The sequence below is a fragment of the Meleagris gallopavo genome, chromosome 3 (assembly GCF_905368555.1).
Source record: "Meleagris gallopavo chromosome 3, MGAL_WU_HG_1.1, whole genome shotgun sequence".
Classification (NCBI taxonomy): domain Eukaryota; kingdom Metazoa; phylum Chordata; class Aves; order Galliformes; family Phasianidae; genus Meleagris; species Meleagris gallopavo.
The window spans coordinates 14,663,015-14,686,506 of record NC_139406.1 but is presented as its reverse complement, the minus strand read 5'-3'; the positions used below and the strand labels follow the sequence as shown (position 1 = coordinate 14,686,506).

At 40.0% G+C, this 23,492-nt stretch overlaps 1 protein-coding gene across 1 annotated transcript in view; it reads right to left on the bottom strand.

Moving 5' to 3' along the window:
• Positions 1-12,420: 12,420 nt before the first annotated feature.
• The window catches only part of BCL2 (BCL2 apoptosis regulator), a 90,367-nt gene continuing 79,295 nt past the window's right edge, over positions 12,421-23,492 (bottom strand). Inside the window, exon 2 of the mRNA XM_085220321.1 lies at positions 12,421-17,219. Coding sequence (XP_085076447.1) covers positions 17,085-17,219 — 135 coding nt within the window. The 3' untranslated portion in view covers positions 12,421-17,084. The remainder of the gene's footprint in view (positions 17,220-23,492) is intronic.

Sequence of the window (23,492 nt, the reverse complement as noted above, 5' to 3'; positions counted from 1 at the left end):
TCCCTTAAGGTCTGTTTGACCCACTACATGTTTTTAGTCCTTCAAGAAGCAGAATGATTCTTGTCTTCTGACTGAGATATAAAACAGGAGTCCTGCCTATCTGTAATCCATTAGAGATTTTGTGGTGCTGGTTGCAAAAGTAGGAGCGTCTTAAGGCTTTGATTGTTCTAGAAATAACACCACTTTGCTCAGGTGCACATCATAGTTCAGTCAATTTAAATCAAGTAATTGTCATCCTCTCCAGCCTCCTTCTAAAGCCTGGTTCACATGGGTTATTTTATACTTTATACCTTCTTTCTCCATGGTGTACAAAGGTGTAACAATGAGTGGTTTTGTGCCCATGGTGTTTCTGTAAGGTATAAGTTGTTATAATACTCATTTTATAGCTGGAGTTGAGGTGCCCAGAGGTATGTGAATAGCCTTAAGTCAACTAGGAGGTATGGCAGCATATTTATGTCTCTGTCTCCCAAGTGAACAAAACAGTCTTGAAATTGGCATACTAACATGTCCCAGGAGAGTGACACAGCTCTTATGAAGAAGGAATTGCTAGAAATATAGTCAAAAGTTCTAACCATTATTTTTTTCTTAACAAATCAGAGTTTTCAAATGCTATGTAATGTTTGCAAAAGATTAAAACAAAGCAAGTTAGGTTTATGATTGAAGTGTTCCAAACTATCTCTTTTTCCTCAATGGAAAAAAAAAAAAAAAAAACGAAGAAAAGCTGCTGAAGAGAAAAGCAAAACAGGGACCTGATTTCTTAGCTGGAATGAGAATACAAATATATATTTTTATGGGAGAAAAAAAAAAGTACATTGCATTCTTTTCTTCATGCTTTCCCCTCTCTAGTCTTAGTCTGTTCTTCACTTTGGAATATACCTGACTAATGCAAGAGTGGCCAGTTTCCACGTACCAAAACTTTGGACAACACTGTTTAGCCAAGTAAAGTTAGAGAGAGTTGGGAAGCGTTCGTGTGGCTGGTGACAACAGCTTCTTACATGTCTGACTGCTTTGCTGTCTGATGGGATTGGACAGGGATATCCTCAGCAGTCTTTGCTGGCTCACCTACTCCCACTACATGGGTTTGGATTGTGCAGTAGCCCCCAAATTAGTGTACCCATGCTGTGAGTCACCTGGTGAGATCCCAGCCTGTGCATAGCAAAGTCATTTGGGTATCTCAGGGCTTAAAATTTGAGCTACCCCTTGCTGTGGCATACACCTCCGAGCAGTCTATGGGCTAACATAAAACTGTGCCTGCTGTTCTATTCCTCTTTGTTCCATTCCTTTCATCAGTGCTACTTTTTAGTTTCTCTCAGCTTTATTTTTGATTCTGCAGTTTTCAATCCCCTGAATTAGATTTTCTTTCAGTGGCTGGAAGTGAAGGAAGCACTCGAAGCAAGGCTGGTTTCTTATTTTTGAAAATGCTTGAAAGTCTGCCAGTGAGCTGTCAGGTTAGTGATGGCTTGTGACATATAAAAGCAGACAAGTGAGGGTTCATAATAATTCAAGATCTGTTAAAAACAGCATTGAAATGTGGTTAGCAGTGAAAGCTTTTTAAGGAGAAAATAATTATTGTGGGTGTTCAGAGTTGTAAGTATATTTCAACCATTGCAGTGTAAAAGGTCTATCATTTTAGCTGCATGTATATCATTTGGGTTTTGCCACTCTCACTCAGATTTTCAGTGTTTTCATCCCAGTTCATCTGTCTCATTCCTTGTCCTGGTGCCTGGAGGGAACACTGCTCTTACATGTCTGTACAAGGGGAATCCAGGTTTCCATGCCACCTGTGTATGTGCAGCCCTTCTTCAACCATTTATCGCATTGTTCAGTAGTTCCTTTTTCTGCCTCTGCAGCCTTTTGTCATTCTGTGCAAAGGAGAGGTTGCGTTTTCTCCTGGATCAGTGGCGTGAGAAGTAGCAAGAAACTTCTTGGCCAAGAGCCTAAAAAAAATCATGTAATTTCCATTGAGTGAAGAGGGTCTGACCTTCAGAATTTCTCACAGCACGCTAAGAGGTTTTGAGCAAAGATGTCCAGAGGAAATGAGAATTCTACTTTCAAAATAGATATGAAATGAGAAAGCTAAAGAAAAAGACAAATTTTCCTCTTACTCTGTGTAAAGGGCCTCTATGCTGAAGACATCACCAGCTGAATGCATATGAGAAGTCGCCAGCGATCATTAAGCTCAATTAATCTTATTCTTGCACGCATGATAACAGCTGTGGATTATTTAAACAAAGCAATGGTGGGCAAGCAGGAGAGGGAAATTGAAGAAAAGAGGTTCTGCTGTAAACACTCGTACCACCATCACCCAAACTACACTGTAATATAGAAACTGGGTCAGAGACACCCTTCCCCCTCCAGGCTGTCAAAGTTATTTGAGCTTCTATTGAAACCATCACAATAGAAGAGTTTGGCTCATGCATTCACTGAGCAAAACTGATTTGTGTTTCTTGGTTCAGAAAAAGCTGCTGGGTAATTTTCCATGCAAGTACAATGCAGCAGTTCAGCTGATCCCTGAAAGCTGATTTCTTGGTGATTTGCCTTTCATTTAATAAGGCTCTTCAGCTTTTATTTCGCCTTTCTAAATTCACATGGTGAATCTTTGTTTAGAAGCCTTAAACCTCTTGCCTGTTTCAAGTTTAGGAACTGCACTGGTAGCCTTCATTCAAAGTTCAGAAGATTGCTGTAAGTCTATTGAGATGCCTCTTGCTCAGTTTTCTTACTGGCGATATAAGTCTAAGTTAATTGGTTTATTTGCTTGTAGGATAATTGAATTAAAATGCATTGTTTAAGAAGGATGGCTTGATTAGATACAAACACAGCTCTTTTGGACTCTTCTCACTCCCCTTTTTAATCCTGTATTTAAGTCTTTCATCCTTGTTTACAGTCCTATTAGTGGTCTCAGCCTTCTGGTGCACTCCATCTGCTCTGGTTTTTTTGATGTGTTTTGTTTTTTTGGCTTCTTTCAGGGAGTCTCTGTGGCTTCCTCTTGTCCTGAGAGAAAAACTAGCCTCCTCTTTAAGCCCATGATGACAGGCTACAGGGGTTGCCAGCAAGCACAGGGCCTGGGAGTTACGCTATTGAAGTGGCATTAGTTGGTGGTGCTCATAAGCCCTTATTCCAAAGGTGTCACAAATGAAGTGAAACAACAGGGTAAACTAGGTGAAATAAAGCTCCAGCGTTAGAACCTGCTTTCCAGTGCTCAGTTAATACATTCTCTAATTTCACTTCCCCTCCCTGCTGCCCTAAGGTACACTTTCACCAAACAAGCACATGCAGTGTCACTCTTCTTTCTCCTTACATCAAACGTCATTTGTTTCTTGAAAATCACCTCACTCAATGGACAGTGTTGCCAGGAGGTGTCTGTGGGGTCTACTCAGACATGGAGCCAAGAAGGCTGTTTAGGCTGTGACTAAGTAGCTTCTGTGTGTTGTATTGTGGAGTGATGTGCTGCGGTGTGTTCAGGAGGTGTGTTTGACTGTTGAGCAGAAGAAGGAACAGCTTTTCCTTGAGTACACTCTCCAGATGAGAAGCTGGTCGTTATGATTGCAGCAGTGAGAACTTTTCTATCCATTCATGTCCAGCTCCTTCTCAGTCTTCACTGTATTGTATATGGTAACAAAAAAAAGAGTGGGAAAAAGTGCCCCAGACTGTATGCTAGTTTCAACAGTGAATGTCTTGAACTAGCTTTCTCCAGCAAGCACACTTATTGGAACTGCTCATGTTCATATGCCTTCCTTGCAACCTCACTATCAAGAAGAAAAACAGAAATTCTTGCCATTCCACCCAGCTGCCCAAATGAATAAACTAAATAAGTGATTTGGGAAGAATCTCAAGCAAGGGAGCCATTTGCACTCTGTGGCTTGACAGCAGAATGCCTTCTGTTGTTATCAAGGCTTATCACTCTCTCTGGCAAATGCTCTATCTGTAATAATCAAGTCTGTGCATACGACATAGTTCTTTGACAGGTCAATATTTCTCAATAATTTAGTAGCACCGCACACTCACAAAAATAGAGTTATAATTAGCTCTCATCCCTAAAGTTGGAAGAGCTTTTCAGTTTGTTGGGGGCTGCTGGCCAATTCTCTTATCTAATTGGATGAAGTTCCTACTTTCTCCCATTTGTATGATGTCTGCTTTTACACAAACTCATTAAGTGCAGCTGTACTTGAAGTTTATAATAACAGCCCCAGTGAAGCCTAGACAGAAGTTTAATAGCAGATCTGTTCTCTCTTTTTCATCTGGTCTCAGTCCATTCAGATGGTTGACGTATGCCCAAATATCTTTCCCTAGCACCTAATTCTGCCCCATTCAGCTCTTAATTATGAATTATCAGAACAATTAGAAACCAGACAAATTATGTTAGATTCCTCTGTCTGTTTTGAAGCCTGACAATTTACAGCTTGCTTGAAGGAAAATATATTTTAAAGCAATTTTTTTCCCCGATGCATATAGAAGTGTTTTTTTTCCCTTTTATTTTAAGACTGGTGTTAAAGGGCAATCAAATAATTGCTACATCATTTGTTAAATCTTTGGCAGCATTGAGCTAGCTATACAGGTAGAAATCAACACCAGAGTTATTGTTACATTAAGCTTTTGCATTTAGATCTTTTTTTTGCAAAACATTTTTATTTTTATTTTTATTTTTTTTATTTTTATTTTTTGCTTTTGTCAGGATGACTGCATTTTTCTCAGGTTCCCACGTGTAACTATGATTTTTTAATTTCTGCTTAGTAGAATATATATGATAATAGAGAAACTTTATTTTCCAGAACTTGAATTTTTTCTTATTTTGTGGCCTTTAATACAAGCTTACTTTATTCTGCAATACAGATATAGCAGTTTTAGTAGTTTTAGAACTTTCGCAGATTTATACTTTTTCTTGCACTGGAGTGCTATTCCAAGGTTTTCTGGGGAGCTTCCAGCTGTGTAATATCCTTCCCCTACCACGTTCCATAAGAGAAAAGGAAAAGAAGCACAAGACATCAGGACTCCTGCTAAGCAAAATTCAACAGAGAGGGAAAATTCTGTCTGCTGGTGTCTCACCTCCCTGCATCTGTATTCCCTTCAGGTTGTAGTTCTCTCCCAGCTCAGAAGGCCAGCACAGGTTTGACCTGTATGAGTTTCACAACACCCTTAGCTCTTTCCATGATCTAAAATTGCAAACATCTTGCAAAATCAAAGCCCAGAAGGAGTAAGGAGGAAAAAGGAAGGAAGAAACCCCTCACCTGCATGATGAGTGCTGCCTGAACTCACGCTGTGCTGTAGTTGTCTCTTGGATCGTGTAATCATCAGAAGATAGTGGAGCTAAACATTTTGTTTCTATTCCAACTATGAAAAATGAACAGTGTTGTAACCAAGTCCATGGTCACTGCTGTCAATAGACCTTTAGAGCAAAGTGGATGTGTTCAGATTCATTATCATTCCTCTCACTGGTGATACCAATAGCTGGTTTAATTGATTGTTTTAATATAAAACTTTACCTCAGCATGAGTCACAAACAGTTTTGACTGGTAAATGTCTACATTAGAAAAATGAAACTTGCCAACATCTCTTTTTTTCATATAGTTGGTTTTGTCTGTAGACTATTATGTGCTCAGACCGTTTTTAGACAAATATAAGATACAAGCATCCTTATTTAGTGTTCTGCCCCTTTCATAGTTTTCATATGGGGCTGCTACCTAAAGTGTCAATAAGATAAGCTTCCCTCAGATTCATAAGCCGGGGCATTTAGGCCTCTTCTAACAAGTAGAGAACATTTTTATAATTGACCTCTAGCACCCTGTTGTCTTTGAAATATGCAGGCTTATTTTTCTAGGAAATACTTTATGCATTAAAGGGACTATTAAAACACCAGAACATTTGTTTTGCCAGATACAGTCATCATGGGCACATCATGAAAATGACAGCAGTAGCTGCCCTGTGCTGTCTAATTTTGCAATGTTTTGACAGAAATTAGGATGTGAATGTATGTTTGTGCTACCAGTCATTGGTGAATCATAGCACTTAATTGGAAGGGTCAACAAGATCAACAGATGTGGTCTTCGGGAAATGAAAATGTCTTCTTTCATTTGTGATTTTGAGCTTGTTTGTACACTGCTTTTGTTGGAAGTAGGCTCAGCTGACAGAGATTAAGGAAAAAGTAGTGAGTTATTTTTCCAGCACTTGAGTGAGTGGTGATGGTTGTTGGAGGATGTGATGACAGAAGAGAAGTGGGTTTTAATTTTGTTTTTGAAGTGGGTGGGGGTTGGCAAATGGATGCTTAAGACATATTAATGAAGTTATGTTGACAACTGTTAAGTGCGAAGTCTGTCATGTATCTCCTTGCAATGAATGTGTCTTTATGAGCAAGCTGCATTACAGACATCTGTGCAATTGTCAGCTGTAAGTAAAGGAAAGGATGATTCGGCAGTGGACACACAGTTGAAAATGAAGAACAGGTATTTATTTGCGTGGGTGTGTGTACTTCTGTTTGCCAAAAGTGACATATTTTTCACTGTCTGTTCTTCCCAAGTAGTTAGTAAGTGGAAAAAAATGAGTTGAGCCAGGGATGTTATTAATTTTTTCTTCCAAATTTCTCCTGTAGCAGAGAATTTGAACATTTTAGGGCACATGGATCATGCCTTTCATAGTCACTTTCTGAAGATGCATGAAGATGTGAGAAAGAGTTGGGAAAGCTTCAGGTAAAATATCACTAGTCAAGCGTACAAAATAAGTGAAGAAACTGGTAATGCTTAGACCTGACCACATCTGTGTTTGCACGAGCTGTGCTCACTTGCAGTACATGTAGCAGCTCTGTGTTATGTTCCATTTTTCTAGTACCTTTGTGACTGGGTCTTGGTGTGGTTCTCAAAGGGGCTTACACATACTGTAAAGGGACAGCTGTGTTTTTGCCAGAGTAAGGGAGGAGCAGGACTTGGGATTGTTCCCTGACTCTTTCCAACTGACTTTTTCCAGTTACAGAGCTCTCCCCCATGGTCAACTTGAGCTTAAGAAAAGCAAAAATATTTGAAGAAAGACCTTTGTTTTTCTTAGGTAGCTGAATAACCTTGTGTAACAAACAGTTAAATCTGTTCTGCTGCTATCAGTGTTTCCATTTCAAGTGCATGCAGTAGGTCTTAACCCAGCTAATGCTGATGGGGGTTTTGCAGTAGATAACAGTGGGAATAGTTCTTGAGTTACATGCATGCTTTGAGAAGTGTGTGATGTGAAGAGGAGCCTGGATCTACCTGAACCCCTAAGACTGTCTCATCTCTCTTTCTGGAGGTAGTTGTATCTTTTTTTTTCCCCCCCTATGTATGCTTCTTGAGCATCTTGAGCATCTCTAGGTTTGCCTTACTTTCCCCCTCCATCTTGGTGGAGAATAAAGACGCGGACATAAAGTAACAAGGCTGAAATCTAGTTCCACACCTGGAAGCTGTGCCTGGGATGTAACTGGAAGCAGTACTGCCTCAGTTAAAGATTGGTTTTTTTTTTGTCCCTAATGCAAATACTGGGAGGATGTAAAAGAGTGCTGATGTAGGTGGTCAGCAGCTGGCATGAAGGGTTTATTAGATACTTTGTCTGTGGGGAGAAGGAACCAAGGGAGCTAAAGTTCAGCCCCTTTGTTTAAAATACATCTGTTTCTTTCTTGCACTCACATTTTTTTACGTGTCAAATATACCAGCTTCTTGTAAAGCTGCGGGTTGGAGGAGTTCTGCATTCTGCTAGCACTAAATGAATTACCTAATGAGAAGAATGTTTGCAAAGCCTAGAGAGAAGTAACAGCTGCTTTTTCAAGTGCAAGAAATCCCTCTAACATTTCAAATCCATAGCAAGAACAGGGATTTTTTTAAAGACCTGGATGAAAGGAAATCAGTAATGTGTAGGGGGTGCTGAGTGGACCAGACACCTCACCTGCTTTATTCCTAGGTGCAGAGGGAATTCAGAGTTAGACGCCAGATGGAAGACAAGCTCAGAACCACATGAACTACAAGCCTGTTTCCTTCAGCAACATTAATTTACAGTCTCATGAGAGAGCACCTTGGTTTTCTGCCAGTTTTGGCTTCAAGCAGAGTTGTGAGAGGACAGAACAGAGCAGTCAGCAGTCCCTTTCAGGCCACACCGTCTGCGCACTGAAGCAGACGGCACAGGCTGTTAACAGGGCTCTGCTGAAAGAATTACAGAAAGCGTCTGTGCCCCTAGTCCCTGGTGAAAAGCGTCCAAGTACATTAATTATGATGTGGTATCCTGGCTTCTCCTCTGCCTGCCGGGCATTTTACAGGGTGCTGGCATCTTTATGCTACAAAAGCTTGCTTGCCAAAACTATTGCTTTAGGTTATTTGATGTGTTTTGCATTGCTGGTTCCTGCTCTTGAGTTCTTTGTTGAGTGGATGTGGAGCAGATCGAGGGGAGACTTGAAATTCATTCTGATTTGCTTTTAACAGTGCTATGGGATCACATCACTTGGGATCACACTGTTGTGATGCAGCTTGGCCTTTGGGGGTGATGCTGTCTTGAGGGAATTGAGTGGAAATACACTGTAAAGTTTATTTTCAAAATGTCTTGTCATGTGTTAGGGCATCTCGTGTGATCTTTTGGTTTACTTTCCATTTTCACACTGTTTCCTTTCCAACTTATCCAGGAGTCATCGTTATGATTATTATTATCTTTGTATTTCTTCTTCTTTTTATTTGTCAGTTCATATGCATAGGACATGCAGCTCTGTGCATGCAGATTTCTTATTGCATTTTGGTAGCACAGTAAATCTAAGTTGAGGGTACTTAACCAAAAAAAGCAGTTTTGAAGAAATATGAAGTATTTGCGTGGCGTGCATGAATATAAATGCACTGCACAACCTATTGCTTCTGTGTAACCCCTGCTGGCTCAAGTTGACCAAATTATTTTTTGAAGGAAAAGTTTATTTTCTGCTGTAGAGTTTTACGATAAATGGGAAACAGCCTGTTTATGTCATTCTAACTAGTTGTTGCTGGATCAAGTGGAATCCATCTGCCTCCAGCCAGGTTAAATACCTTAGTATGAACTGTGTGCTGCTTTGACAGAAACGAAATCACACATCTTTTCATAATCAGGGTGAACCTCGTACATATACAAACCAGTAAATAGATTGCCTGCCTTTCCTTTCTGTCACCTGTGGCTTTATAAGGCTTTGCACCAGTTCTGGGCTCCAGATGTACATTTTTATCTGTATGACCATGACTTGCTAGAGTTAGTGTTGATTTCAGAGTTTCTCACAATAATCAAGACATTGTGTTCCCACTGCTGTAGTCGTGTGTGCAGTGGGAGTTCTGGAGGGCACATGCAGAAGAGGGCACATCAATACATTTCTCTCGCATATCCAAGTGGCAGAATGGCAACTCAATACATTTTTAATGAGTTGCATGGGTTGAATCCAGAGCAGGTTTCCCATTGGAGGGGAAGAGGCATCTTCTGGTTGGACTCAGCCAGGAACACTTCTCAGTATACAGAATCATAGAATACCCTGAGTTGGAAAGGACCCATAAGGATTATTGAGCCCAACTCCTGGCTCCACAGGATAAAAATGAGTGTATTAGTACCTTGAGAAGTCCTGAAAAAAAAAAAAAAAAAAAGATACTGATGATTTTACTGACTTGTGTTTTTATCTCTTTAAGGTTTTTTAGAGCCATTCTGAATGCTCACACTCAATTTTAGCAAGCTGCTGTAAACTAAGAACCACATGATCTCTTCTTGTCTGTGCAAGTCAGTCTGTTGCAGTGCACAGATTTTGACTACTAGATCTTTTGCCCTGAATAAGGCCTCCTCAGAAGGAGTTCTTGATACCAAAACGTTACTTATGAACAAAAGGCTAACTCCTGTTGGGGTCAGATGTAACACAAAATTTAAATGGGAAGCAGTTATCCAGCAGCCGTTCACACTGGAATAAATTTCATTCTCATTAAATATTGAATAAGCTCAAGAGACAACAGCAGGAACTACCGGTACTACCAGGCTGAGAGCCTGCTGTCTCAGAGGGACTGCAGCACATTGCCAGCAGTGGAACTTCTCTGAGGATTTACAGTTGCTTGAAACAATTGGTGTATATTTTGAAGAGGGAGGCCAGCGAAGCTTGCTTTAAAAGTGCTCCTACCAGTGTGATTTTCAGATTGTCAAACCCCTCCTCCGCTGGCGTTCATTTTATCTTTATTCTGACCTTTTCTGTTCTTCTCTGCACACTGTGCTTTGTCCCGGTAATGAGGTAGGCATTTAATCACAGGTGCTAGCCTTCCAGCTTTTTACAAAAACTGGAAACATCTAAACAGGCAGATAAAGGAGTCTCACTAAATTTACTTGGGCTTTCTAACTTAGTCTACCTCCATAAAGAGACTTCAGCACATCTTCCTTCCTTAGATTTTAGCTTGAAATAGGACAGTGCTGGGGATTCTTCTCTCCAAGTCCTTTCAGACTTCTTTCAGTCTCATAAAATAATCAGGCAAAAAATGGCAGTACATGCAGAACTGCAGATTTGCTTGCCTCCTGACTTGTAAAGGAATTTGCAACCTCGTTCTCTGCTCAGCAGTTCAGTCCTGGAACTAGGAGGACAGAATTTATTGCATTCTTCTGCTGTGGCTTCTTTCAGAAGGCTTCAGGCTGCCTTCTTCCACCTTCTCTGTCTTTGAGGATGCAGACTCATAGGGTAGATGTTTGTGCATGTGTGTCTAAATTCTCCTTGAAATGGATTAAACTACTAACTTGAGGCACTCACTAGCTGGGCATGCATGACAGCACACTGTGCACGCTAGGCTGCAAAACCCCCTCAAGTAGTTGGGTAAATTCCTAAATACTCATTAACAAATTCGGCTATTATTTTGTACATGAACTACAGCCACAGAATGTGTGTGACAACATCTGCAAATTAAGGGTCAGTTAAAATGAGCCTTTTAGAGGCAGATTAGCTAAACACCTACCCGTATATAAACAGGACTGTAAAAAACCTTCATCAGTACTGAAAATGCTTTACTTTTTTTTTCCTCATCCCTCTTGAGATTTGCTGATATGTTTTTACAGCTCCTTTCTACTAGGATGGAAAGTAGTTCTGGTAAAGAAATAGAAGAGTCTCATGGTACTTTTAACAAGACTTTGGAAACATGAGATAGAGCAGGTGGCAGCATCCTTGAGTCTTGAGATATATTATATACCTGTGTACTGCATTTCACACAGCAGCAGCTTAGCAAACGTGGGTTACTTTATCTTGAAGCACAGAGACCTTTGATGAATGCTTGCGAATACTGACTGATTGTAGCTTTTTCTGGAGTTTTTTTACTTTCTTGAATCAGTCTAGAATGCAGGTTCATGGGGCTGTGTCCATAGATGTGATATTGGATGCTCCTTTTTGGGATCAAGAGAAAGAAGAAAAGTAGTAACAGAACTTAACTGCCTGAACGAAAGCTAAACCCTGTCCTTGGTTGGCTGCTAACAGCACAGATACTTCCAAAGCATGCCTTTAGTGCATAATTCACATAGTATTCAAAGAAGCCCGCTGGTGCTCTTCCAAGTACTGCCCATAGTAAACCCCATTTAGAAGTGATTTTGTCCCAAAGTGTCATTTGGAACTCGCGGTCCTCAGTGAACCTGCCTGAAAGGAGTGACATGAGCTGACAGACTCACTGAATCTGTGGTTCCAGCCAGCGTGAACTACAGTGAAGGAAAAGACCATGTCAGAACTGCAGATAATCTCAGTTGAGGTGCTGACTTGCAGCCCTACAGCTCTGAGTGTTGTCGTCAGTGTGACGAGGTGCTGTGAGAGGGAGTTATAGCTACAAAACATGAAACACCTGATTAACCAGTCTGCTAATGGTCAAAGCAAGCAGAAAGTTCTTCCACCTTCTGTCGTGACAGTCCAGGCAGACCAAGGACCCACCTTAACTACTCTGAATATCAACTCTCCCCCAACCTTATGGGCAGCCCCTGGACAGAAGCACATTAGACCATCAAAAGTAAATGTTATAAATACATTCATGAATACATCCTTGCACATCTATTAAACATTTTGATATTAGCTTGAAAAATGCCACAGCATTAATAAAAATTTAAAATTTTGCTTATGTGCCTCTGTTGCATAAACCTCTAAGATGTACACTTTGTTTTTTGTTTCCTTTTTAAAGCATCTCTGCTGCTGTGAAGTTTAGCAAGGATCATGTCTGTTTTTAGGAAAGCTCGAACTCAGTTGCATTCCCAGTTCCAGGGGGGCTTTACAAAATCATCAGGTATCTTAGATTCAGAGAACACATGTGGGTAAGCTGTACTTCAACAATGTCACTGTAGCCTGAAGATGTTAACGTAGAGCAGAATGTCAACAGGACAAGCAGGAAGGAAACACTACATTTCATTGACAAGACTGCCCTCATAGCTATTAGAGCTGTGTTTTATCAACCAATCCTAAACAAGTCAAATGCAAAACAAGTCTTAACTCACAGTGTGCTTTATTATTTTTTCACAATATTAACTAGACAGACATGGAAAGTTTAATGGCAGCATGTTCTTATAACATTTTAAAGACAAAGAACGACATAATCATATTAAATGATGATAAACTGACAAACTACATTACCGTACATACATCATCCAAAGGTACTGGATAAACGATATCTGCTTATGTACATTTATGCTGGTGATAATTAAAATTCAAATATTCAGGAGAAAAAGAAAAAAATATGCTAATTAAATTATAAAAATATACATTTTTTTTTTCCTGTGGAATTCTTAATGCTGTATAACTTGCCAAGAAAGGTTTCATTGTGTGATGAAGCTGCATTAACTTAGCATAGGAGTGTGATTTAAAAGAAATACAGATTAAATTGGCTCCTTTGTCTTCCTTTTGTTTAGCCTTGATTGAAAGAGAGAGAAGAATGAAAAACAAAGCTGGGCTTTTGCAATGAGAAAGAATTTTTATACTCATAAATCAGAAGATGTTTAAATTTTCGTATACTACTGAGCCATTAACTTGTAATACAAATGAATCATTTTGCTAGCTTGTTTAAAGACAGAGAGAGGAAAAAAGACAGGCTTTAAACATGCTACTTCACTACACTTATAATCAATAGGAGTTCTAGGTTTGTGAAGTCAGATGCAGGTGCATGGCTAACCATAGTGTCATGCTTTAGGGTCAAAGCATGCAGTCCTTATGTGCATCTGACTCCCACTGACTCAGCTAGGGAGACTGTGTGCAAGCAAGGCTTGGGTGTCCTGAATCTGTATTCTTTGAACTGTACCACATCAACGTTTCCTCTGCACATCTGGTTTCAAAGAAACATTTTTCCATTATTGTTCTCAATTAGTGCAATCTTACTCAGGCTGTTTAATCTCAAATCACAGCAGCAAACAAATGAGCTCTTGTAATGAGTGGATACTTTTAGAATCATTTTAAAATAATTCTGCAGCTGAACATTCTTAGTAATTGTAGTCACATCATAGTGCATGGATTTGTAGCTGGTTTTAGTTAAAAGCAATTTTCAGACCATCATGGGTGGACTCCTGCATCATCTGAAACTTGAGATTTTCTTACACACCAGTGTCATTCTCCATATCTTCCAGCCCCCTTCCCTATCTGTATATTATTCTCCATTACCTCCAAAGCCCTGTTCCTCCTTTCTTAGATCCAGTGCTTATTCTATTAAGAAACGTCCTCTGTGTCAGCTCTGATTCCAGAACACTGAACTTGCAGATTATTTTCCTTGTTTTTCTCTTTATTCCCAAGATACTGATCTGTAACAGATCTTAAATGACTGTACAGATATATTTTTTTTTTCAGGAATAAAACATTTTCCTTCATTATTTTCTTAATAAATGAGGTGGAAAAGAATTAATGACAAATAAATTAAACACAGTCAAATAAAGTATTACTCTCAAATTCCTAAGGATTTTCTATTATGCAAAAGACTGCCTTCAGCATTAATAAAATTTTATACTGAAAAATAATTGCGATGAGTCAGTAATGGGTTACTCTGCCCTTGCATCACCCTTTTTCAAGGGAAAGAATGAAAGATGAACCAATTCCTCGTAACTGTCATCTTTAAGCAGGGAGATATTTCAGTGATCTCTTCGCTTCTCTACTTCTTCACCTCTTCCTTTGTTGTCCTCTGGTCTTCCACATCTAACCATCTTCAGAAGTCTCCCTCTTTTCTTCACTTTTTGCTTTGACGACTTGGATACACTGGGAACGTCCAAGTGCGTGTGTTCACATAGTGACAGAGGATGAATTGTCACTGAAGTGTAGTCTTAGAGCATGCAAGTCTATAAGGCAATTTGTGGGAAAAAAACTCTATGGGAAGATGTAATGAGGAACAGAAAAGACAGGAATTATTGAAAAAGAAATGCAAGAGTGAGAGGAGAGGATTTTATTAAAGAAGTTCAAGCTTTTATATACATTCAACGTTTCTACTATGTTTCTTAATAAATGTATTATCAACTACCATTATACCTAATGCAGCCACAACACTGTACTATTCTGCAGTCAGGATGGGAAAACTCCGTTAACTCTTTAATAAAATAAAATCATCAACAGTCATCGTGACTTCTTTTTGCCTGGTATTAACTAGTACACTGGGTAGTCCCAGTGAGTAGACACAACAGAACACAAATCCTCAATATTCATTTAAATGTGTATCATGTGTCGTCTTCATATTATTTCTAAAGCAGCTTTAAAAGACTTTTGCCATTGGAAGGTATTAAAAATAAAACCCATTCAAATTATCCTGGTAGTATAGCAGCACTGGAATTGATAGTTACTCTTTTACTACTTTTGATAATGTAAACCTTTAATAAAATAAAAAATTTTGAAACAATTTGAGGTCTAATAGTTCATGAACTTTAATGGGCGTATGGGCACAAATTGAAACGAAGACTAGATTGTGAAATGAAACATTAGCTTGATAGCAGCCAATTCCAGTTTTGAAATCAGCTTCAGACACGTTCAGCTTTGCAACTGAAAAAAACAAAGCCCACACTCAATCTGCAATACTTGGTCGCTCCCATTTCAAATATTTCTCATATGAATCCTGCACACATATGCCCACTTCTGACAGAAGCTCTAAAAACACTGCAGGTGTTTCTGATTCTATGAATTTTTTTCTTTTCTCTTTTTTAAATCAATCCTAGTTTTAGTCACACTTTTGTGATCTTAGAAACACTTCCTTTGTATGTTTCTGTGAAATTGTAAGTAATTTCAAATTGGAAAGATAAGCTCGTTCCATCTTTGCTCATACAAAGTGTAGGTGCCATGACTAAATAGCAGTAAAAATGCTGAGATGTACAACTCTTAAAACAAACAAACAAACAAAAAAGCAGCTTTGAAGACACAACATCAACTACAGCCTTAACATTGAACACATTACATTCCCAAGTTAATGGAGATATTTTGCATATAATGCCACAAAGTTATCCATCTGAAATCTTGAGGTTGAATCTACAGTTTATTCACTGCATTTTTTTTTCACCCTTATAGCACTTCTTTATTGTACGGTATGTTTCATTCAGAGCTTTAAAACCTTTTCTTTCTATCTCTGAATGTCCATTTACCCACAAACCCCAGGTTTCAAAAGTTTCGTAGAAAAAATAGGAGCGTTTGATTGAAGATGTTGATGTCCATTACACAGAGCAGTCCATGCAACACACTCGGATTCTCCTGCTTCGTCAGCAATTCCGGCCCCCTCCGAGCACATGGAAAGCCCTGCTTTGACATACATCAACACACCTGGTCTTAGAACACAGGTCTGCTTATAAAACTGTATACCAAGGTATTCTGCACTAACTGTACTTGAGTTGCATTTCTAATAGGGGCAGATGGCTTCACCCTCCCCTTTTTCCTCCACCCTGTTTTTGCTTGAAATGACAGTAGGCACCTGTGCGATCGAGGTGTCAGAGAGTCTCTGTCCAGATAGAGGAGTTGGAGTTTCTTCTTCATCTTTTCTTCAGTAGACAGTCCTAGGAAATTATTAGCATGAAATAATTTTGAGGGCGAGGGGCAGAAGGATAAAGCTCACTTTCTTTTTGTTATGAAAATGAACTTGATTTTGGTGTCTGGTTTGAGAAACAAGGATAGTCAGAGCTAATTTGTAACTCAGCTGAGGTCTGTTTCTTGCCAAATAAAATTAAAATCTTTTTCAACTTTCAGGGATTTGGAGACCACATTTAATTGATTTCAAACCCCTGGAGGAACTCCGTAAGTAAACAGGATTAGTTGCAGATATGAGCCCTAAAGTGGGACGCAGGTCAGGTCTTCAGACTCCAGCTCTGCTCTGTAGAAGCAGGCACTTAAGGTCTCCTGATGTTTCTGTGTCAGTAGCCGTGAAAACTTTTTACTGCTAAGAAAATCATTGGAACAGTAACTTCCTGCAAGCTCCAAAGATTTAACTTCACACATCTATAAAGAAAAGTATTTGAGTTGACATATAGTAGGGTATAGGATGATACTATCATGACTATGATGCGATGGCACGACTGGTAACTTGAAAATGCATGTCTACAAGGCAGAGGCAATTGTATTTCAAGCTGTAGGGATAGCCAAGTCTCCTTCAAGAAGTTGCCATTTTGACTGCACGCACGTACCATGTTGAGCCTCTTACTCTGACTGCTCTCGCTGGCAGGACAGGATTAGAACTTTGTTCACGTTGACCTTTTCTGTCAGAGCACTCCTGGCCATCCAAAAATTGCAAGGAAATCTACACAATTACACAGCCTTTAGCAGCTCAAGTAACTGCCTTCCTAAGTGTAAGCAGGTAGGTCTTTGTCAGTATACTTGCTCTTCGCAGATAAAATAATCCAGACAACCGCATTAATTAAAAAAAGAATCTAAAATATTTTGGGGCTCATTAAAGTTAAGAATAACAACATGATGTGATGACAGATACAACTTGCAGAGTTTCTGAAAATAGCAGGTTAAAATGTAAATATATTTTAATAAATAATTTTCCTGCAATGTAAAAATAAATGATATTTCCTTTGGCAGTAATAGCTGATTTAATCTTTAGCCAGGAAGTTGTTTTGCTCATAAAATACCATTGTGCTACAGAAAAAAAATATTATTTTGCTGTTTTGAAAGACTTTTGTAATCCACGATAAACTGGGTGACTCTACTTATGTCCAAGATAAGCGCCAAGAGTGATGCAAGCTCCCACCAGAACCAGGCTCAGGATGGTCTTCAGAGAGATCCAGGAGAAATCAAACAAAGGCCTCATACTGGTGCCGTACAATTCCACGAAGGCATCCTAGAAAGGGAAATAAAGGAACATCAGAATCACAGTAACTCTTGAAGAGAGGAAGGAGAGCTTCCACATGCAGCAGTCCTCCAGCAATCACTCCAATAGAAAAAAACTCACAACATATCAACGTATGAAAATAGTGATTTGGGAGCAATGTTTTTATGTGCTGCTCAGCACAAAGTTCTCCTGCCTATTTCTTAACAAATATTGCTGTAATTACTTACAGTCTTACGTCTGCTTTAGGCATGCCCTGTCCAATAGCAAATATAGTAAAAGCATTTTTAAACATGAGTAACTCCCTTTTGGCTTCTAAATATGTATTACAAAAACACACAAAGGAAGGAACGGAAGAGACTGAAACTTCATTCTCCAAACCTTTTGCTTCCACTGGAAACTGGGCATCTACTTTGCTATTCAATATTTATTAAGTTCCTTAGGAATGGGTTCAGAAGATTCCATGTAGTAGTCACTGAGATGTTTCTTCTGTGTGAGTTGAAGCTGTTAGGGTGCAGTTCTGTGTTACGTTACTGCTGGCCTTTCATGACTCTCACTGAAAGGGGTGACACCTCACTCCTGTGTTCCTGATACTCATTCCTTTGGTGTAACAGTGATCTGTTTTTGTGCTCCATAAATACAATGGGATTTTGACTGGGTTAGTGATCAGATCGCTAACACTCTGTGCTTAATGTCTTTCTTTCAAACATGAAACCTGAGAACACTCAGAGAGGTAAACCACACTGCATTGCATGAAAGCAATGAATAATGAAGCTGAATGACTTAAAAAAAAAAAAAGAGGGGGGGAAATAGCAGAGTTTAGGACAACTCTTTCCTTGTGCAACCAATTAAGATCTGCACCCAAACCACAGAGATAAACCCATCAGACAGCTATCCATTGTAAGGTTTACATCATTCTCTATTATCCTAGGCTTCCAAATTTTTGTAAAAGCAAACATCCTCTATTTATGTTATGTTGCCTTTAGACATTTTGTGATGTTACTATGCTAGGCAGCAACCTGCCTTCTGCAAATGCATACACATGTCATGGATTACAGCAAGAATGAAGAGTAACAGGTCTCTGCCATTCACAGAAACCTTTCAGCCAGGTGCATTTCCCATACATTACATACATCGAATAGCCTTCATCATTAGCCTTTTCTAGATATTGTTAAAATAAGTGCATTTATGGTTATACCACGAGAGGGCGTGTAAGGGTTTTTTATATCGTGCCATTTTGACTCCTGTCCACTAGACAGAGCGAGATGCAAATAAATAAAATGTTTGTAATCTCAAAATGTGCTTTTATATTAAGTTATATTGGTACATGGTGTAGGTAAGAGTGAATGTGTCAGTAACAGAATAGCTAAGGGGTTTGCCCAACAGTTTGACCCAAATCGTCTTCCTCCTGATATTTCTCAATGCTTCTTCCTCCAGGCAATCATTTTCAAACCTGAGTATCCAAGACAATATTGTTAAGTGAAGGCAGTTTAACCTTTGGGGCCAATGTCTTAATGCAAACTGTTCTTCCCTGAGAAAATTCAGCAATTTTGCATAGCTGTGTTGTGTTTGAAATAGACATTGCCAAACCTTGGCCTCAATATTCTGCTGTGCTGATGAAGAGCCGAGAAGTACAGAGTTTGCTGTGCAGTTCTTTGGACAGCTTCCTTTATTTCTCCTTAAGGCTATGAAGTAACACAATATCCTAAAATGTTACAGACTGGGCTAAATCCTGTTGCCGCCAGTGCAGACTCACTGACTTCCATGGGAGCTTTGTCTGGATAGAGAGTTCAAGATCATGCCTTATAAAAATACAAGAAGGGTAAAGTTCAAAACTTGGTGATATTATAATGGGTGGAAAACAGAGGAAATGAAAAAAAAAATACCATGGAAATGCAAGTCATGTGAAAATATTTTAATGTTACATTTCCATGGTTTCTTTCTGTGGGCTGAGTCTCACTTCTGTATAGTTATGACAGCCGACGCACACCCAGTACCAACTGCAAAATGAGCACATTTTGTGCCTTCTTTCTACCCATATTTAGCAACGTTCAGCCCAGTTTCCCTGAGAGGCCATTTCTAACAGTTCAGTAGAAGTCCTGGAATTTGCTATGAGGATGGATAGAGGGTTACAGTGGAACTTGAAGACAAGGCAAACGTATGGTATAGCGTATGGTTCAAAAGAGGAATGCTAACAAAAAATGTGCAGCATGCAGTACTTTTTTTTCTGAGATTATACAACAATAACATGAACCCAGCTTAATGGTGTCTGCACTATATATTACAAGTAGCTCTTTATGATCATTCTCCCTCCCCTTCTCAAACATCCTGATTAGGCCTATTTCCGAAGCTTGTTTGAACAGCCTGTCACTATTTGTTTAAGTTTCAAACCTGTTTTAAATAAACACATGTCCATTTTATGTACTAAAACAAGGAGAGGGGGAGGGACCCATTACTGAAAACTTTTAGCACAAGGAGAACCCTAAACAGAATCCTGACTGTTTCATAAAGTTTGTCTTCTATAAACCCATGTATTTGTCACTGGATTTTTGTCACCTAAACTAGTCTGTTTAAAATAAGAGAATCTGCACTAAAACAAATAAGCTTAGCAAAATTGCTTGAAACACTTGATGTCGTCTGAAAAGCACTCTTTATAATAAAAGCAAGCGTCCCCTTGGCAAATGGACCGAGGCAAGTTTTGGCTTGGTCAGGCCTTCTGGAAATCTCACACGGTTGGAAACAAAAGGGTTGTAGGCCTTTATTTTAAGACCTGACTATTTAAAATTTAATGGAATGTTATATCCTGGATGTAAAATTATATCAGGGCAGTTAAAAATTATATGGAAAAGAGCTCTTCATTCAGACCTGTAAGTTGCTTGAAAGTAATTTCTTCAGAAGCTTTTATGAAGTCAAATCAGCCTGTCATTCGTTTATGGCCTACATTCATGCTGACCGTTTCAACGCAGCAAGAAGGATGGAATGGTAAAGGGAAGAACGCTCTGCTTAAGCTCCTCATGCTCCCTGTGCAGCGAGGTGCACGCCTCACCCGTCTGGGCTTATATGGCGGGCCGGGGGTAGTCCAAGAGCCCCACTGCCCACCGAGCTGCCCATCGGGAGAGCAGGTCCCGATCAGGCCCCGGTGGGGTTTGTCACCCACGGAGGATAAGGAGGCGTGATGGTGATGATGGTGTCCTGAGTGGTGTCCTGGTTCAAACCAGAGGCTCTCGAATGCACTACCCCTCTCGTCTGCTGGCCTAAATTTGGCAGCGCTGATCCAAGAAACAAATATCGTGTGTAACTACACAAACATTTGTTACTTGCATTTGGGTTTTATTTAGTCTAAGTCCTTTTGCAGCTCAGCCTCCATCCCTGCCTGAGAGGTAAGGCCTAGCCTTGAGGCTGCAGAGGAGTCAATATTTCCCATATGCTGAGCCCAGCACTGCCAGCACTGCATTACTGGCAGAGTGCTCTCCCCGTCAAGGCCAAGGGAAAAGCCAACCTCAGCGTGGCATTATGCATTTATGGCTGAGGGGGTGGTAGGGAGAGCGAACATGAGGAAGTAAAGACTTCCTTTTTCTACCTGAATCAAACAGCTGTTAAGGAAGTGACTTTATTTCCCTCGTTATCATTGGTTTGACAGGATATCCTCTTGAGCCACATTGTACTGAATGAAGAGCTGGGGAGCCTTCCATTTTACTGAGCGGGAATTGGCTCGCAGCTATTCTCTGCTGCCCTCTCTTTGACTCCAAAACAAACAAACAAATACCACCTCCAGACTTTTGAAGAAACCTGCCCAGGTCTGAATGACACCGTGCTGCCATCTGTCACGGTGGGAGAGGGAATGACATCCACTCCAGTGCCAAGATTTAGCGGCTGAACGACTTTTCACTCACCCCTGCCTCAATATGAGTGACAAAAATTCTCATTAAAGCCTTCATTCCTGCATGGTAACTCATTTCAGAGGTGATTTGAGGAGGGAGGGAGCGAACAGAGGTGCTTAAATCGTCTTGTGTTTTTTATGCAGTGAAGCCTCATTAAAATGTCATCTTGAAGCTAATGAGAAAAGTTCTTGGAACATAAAAAAAAGCAGACAAATCTATAGCTGTTCTTCTCTTGAAGAGCTCACGAGTCCTCTATGGAAACCCAAGTACTGAGGAGATGCAAATCAGGGTAGCTGAGCCCCTGACGGTGTTGTGCCAAGGTGCGGAGTTTCATAAGGCTGCTGTCTTTAGAAGGGCTGGTGTCTTTGTACGCCCGGAAGTGCTGACATGCTGGCACTCCAACCAGGTCTACTTTATCAAATCATAATGTGCAGGAAAGAAAGGTGTCACCATACCACCCTACTGACCACAGGCAGAGATCCCACCTGGGGACTGGCTTCGGAACAGCTGCACCTGATCAAATCCCATCCAGGTGGGGTTTTTTTTAACCCCCTCATGTTTTCCTGTGGTGGAAATGGATCTGTTCTGGATTCTCTGTTTTCACAATACCCTACATAGTCCTACAGCTGCAGCTTCAATTAGTTTGTGTCTGCATATCCTTTTTTCTATCCAGTGATATCTGAAGTTTGTGACTGGACAAAACTGGTTCTCATCATAGCAGTCTCACATATCTTCTTCGTTCCATGTTCTTGTCTTTTGTTTAAATACTTACACTGGTGACCCTATGTTCTGGGGCATGTCTTGCAGCTCTTATTGATGCCAGGCTCTCACTGAAATATATGTAAATTCAAATCAATGGAAATACTATTTGCATAGGTCTGACTAAACACAGCACTCAGATGGAGACATTTATGGGGTAAGGAACAATCGCGGTTAGATTTCTTCATAGGAACTGATGCATGTGCTTAGAAATGCATAAATAAATCTGACTGGGTATAGCAATGGGGGTGACTGTTCCAGTTCATGCTGCTGGAAAGTGAACCTGTTGGCAGATAGATTTCCTCCAGAGCTGACAGAGATGAAGGATAAACCTACGCTATGGGGAATGGTCAAGCTATTTCTCTTTAAATATGGGTTTAGTAAGGTGCGGATCATTCAGCTTGCATGGAAAGCCATGCAGTGTTCAGACAAGGCTACATTCTTGTTAAACCAAGTCAGCATGAGAAATGTTTCAGCAATTTTGTCTTGGCGTCTCTGCTTAATTCAGTTAGACGTGGCCCTGCAATATGCAAAAGCCCAGACCTAGGGGAGGTTGCCTGGTTTTCTTATTCCTGGAAAGGCCCACACTAAAGTGAAGTATTTCTGGCATCAGCTGTGCAACATCACTGCAGCAGTTCATTGGTGGTATTTAATGGGTGCAACTTACGGGGGAGCAATATTAGCATTAAGGAAAGAAAGAAGGTGAGGAGGCAGTCTGGAGAAAATCCTCCATGTTCAAACTGCTCTGCCCAGTCCTTGACAAGTTCTTCTTTTCTGCAGGTTGGTAAGCCCATTCAACCAATTTTCTATTTTTTTACATTGATATATAGCAGCCTTAGTTTTAACTTCCGAAGTTACACTACTTGGGCTGAATGGTAGAAGCTGTATATAATTCATACATAGAAAGAAATTGCATGTATTTTCACCCATCTCAGTTGCACCGAGAACCATTCAATTTTAGGCCACCTTCTTCTTCTTCCAGTCAAATTTATCAAACCATTTTTAAGAAGTTTACATTCACATACAGAGGTAAACTTAGTAAACGCCACAGAGATTTGTGGATCACTTTGGAGAACAGAACAAGCATCACAGAGTTGGTAAGGGCACTCATGCTCTAACATCACAATCTTGATGATCCATGGAGTTCCTTCCAACCCAAACCATTCTGTGATTCCGTGTACACTTTGCAAAGAAACACAGTGTACTGGGCCCACTGACACAGCTTTAGAATGATTCTAAAGTAAAAATAATGACAAAATGGGTCTGAAAGATGACAGGCCTGATTCTCTCAAATTCTTGTTTAAACTCTCAATAATTTACTTTTAATGTGAGTGACCTTACACTGGAAATAGTCTACCTAATTTAAAACCCCAAGTTTGAAAATTTGGCTCTGGCAGGTATTTTGCTAATAATAAAGGGAAATATGTATATGTGCACACCATTATGTTCCCCACATGCTCCAGCTGCCAGCATCTGTCACTCTCAGGATGCAGCATAAGAGTTAAATCATGTAACAGTCTGAGAAATGGGAACTGAAAGTAGCTGCTTGTAGAAATGCTCAAAGTGTTCGGCACAGCTTTTGTCATCAGCCCACCACTTGGGCAATGGAGGGCTTTGTTTAATAAATTTATCCTGCTGTACCTTG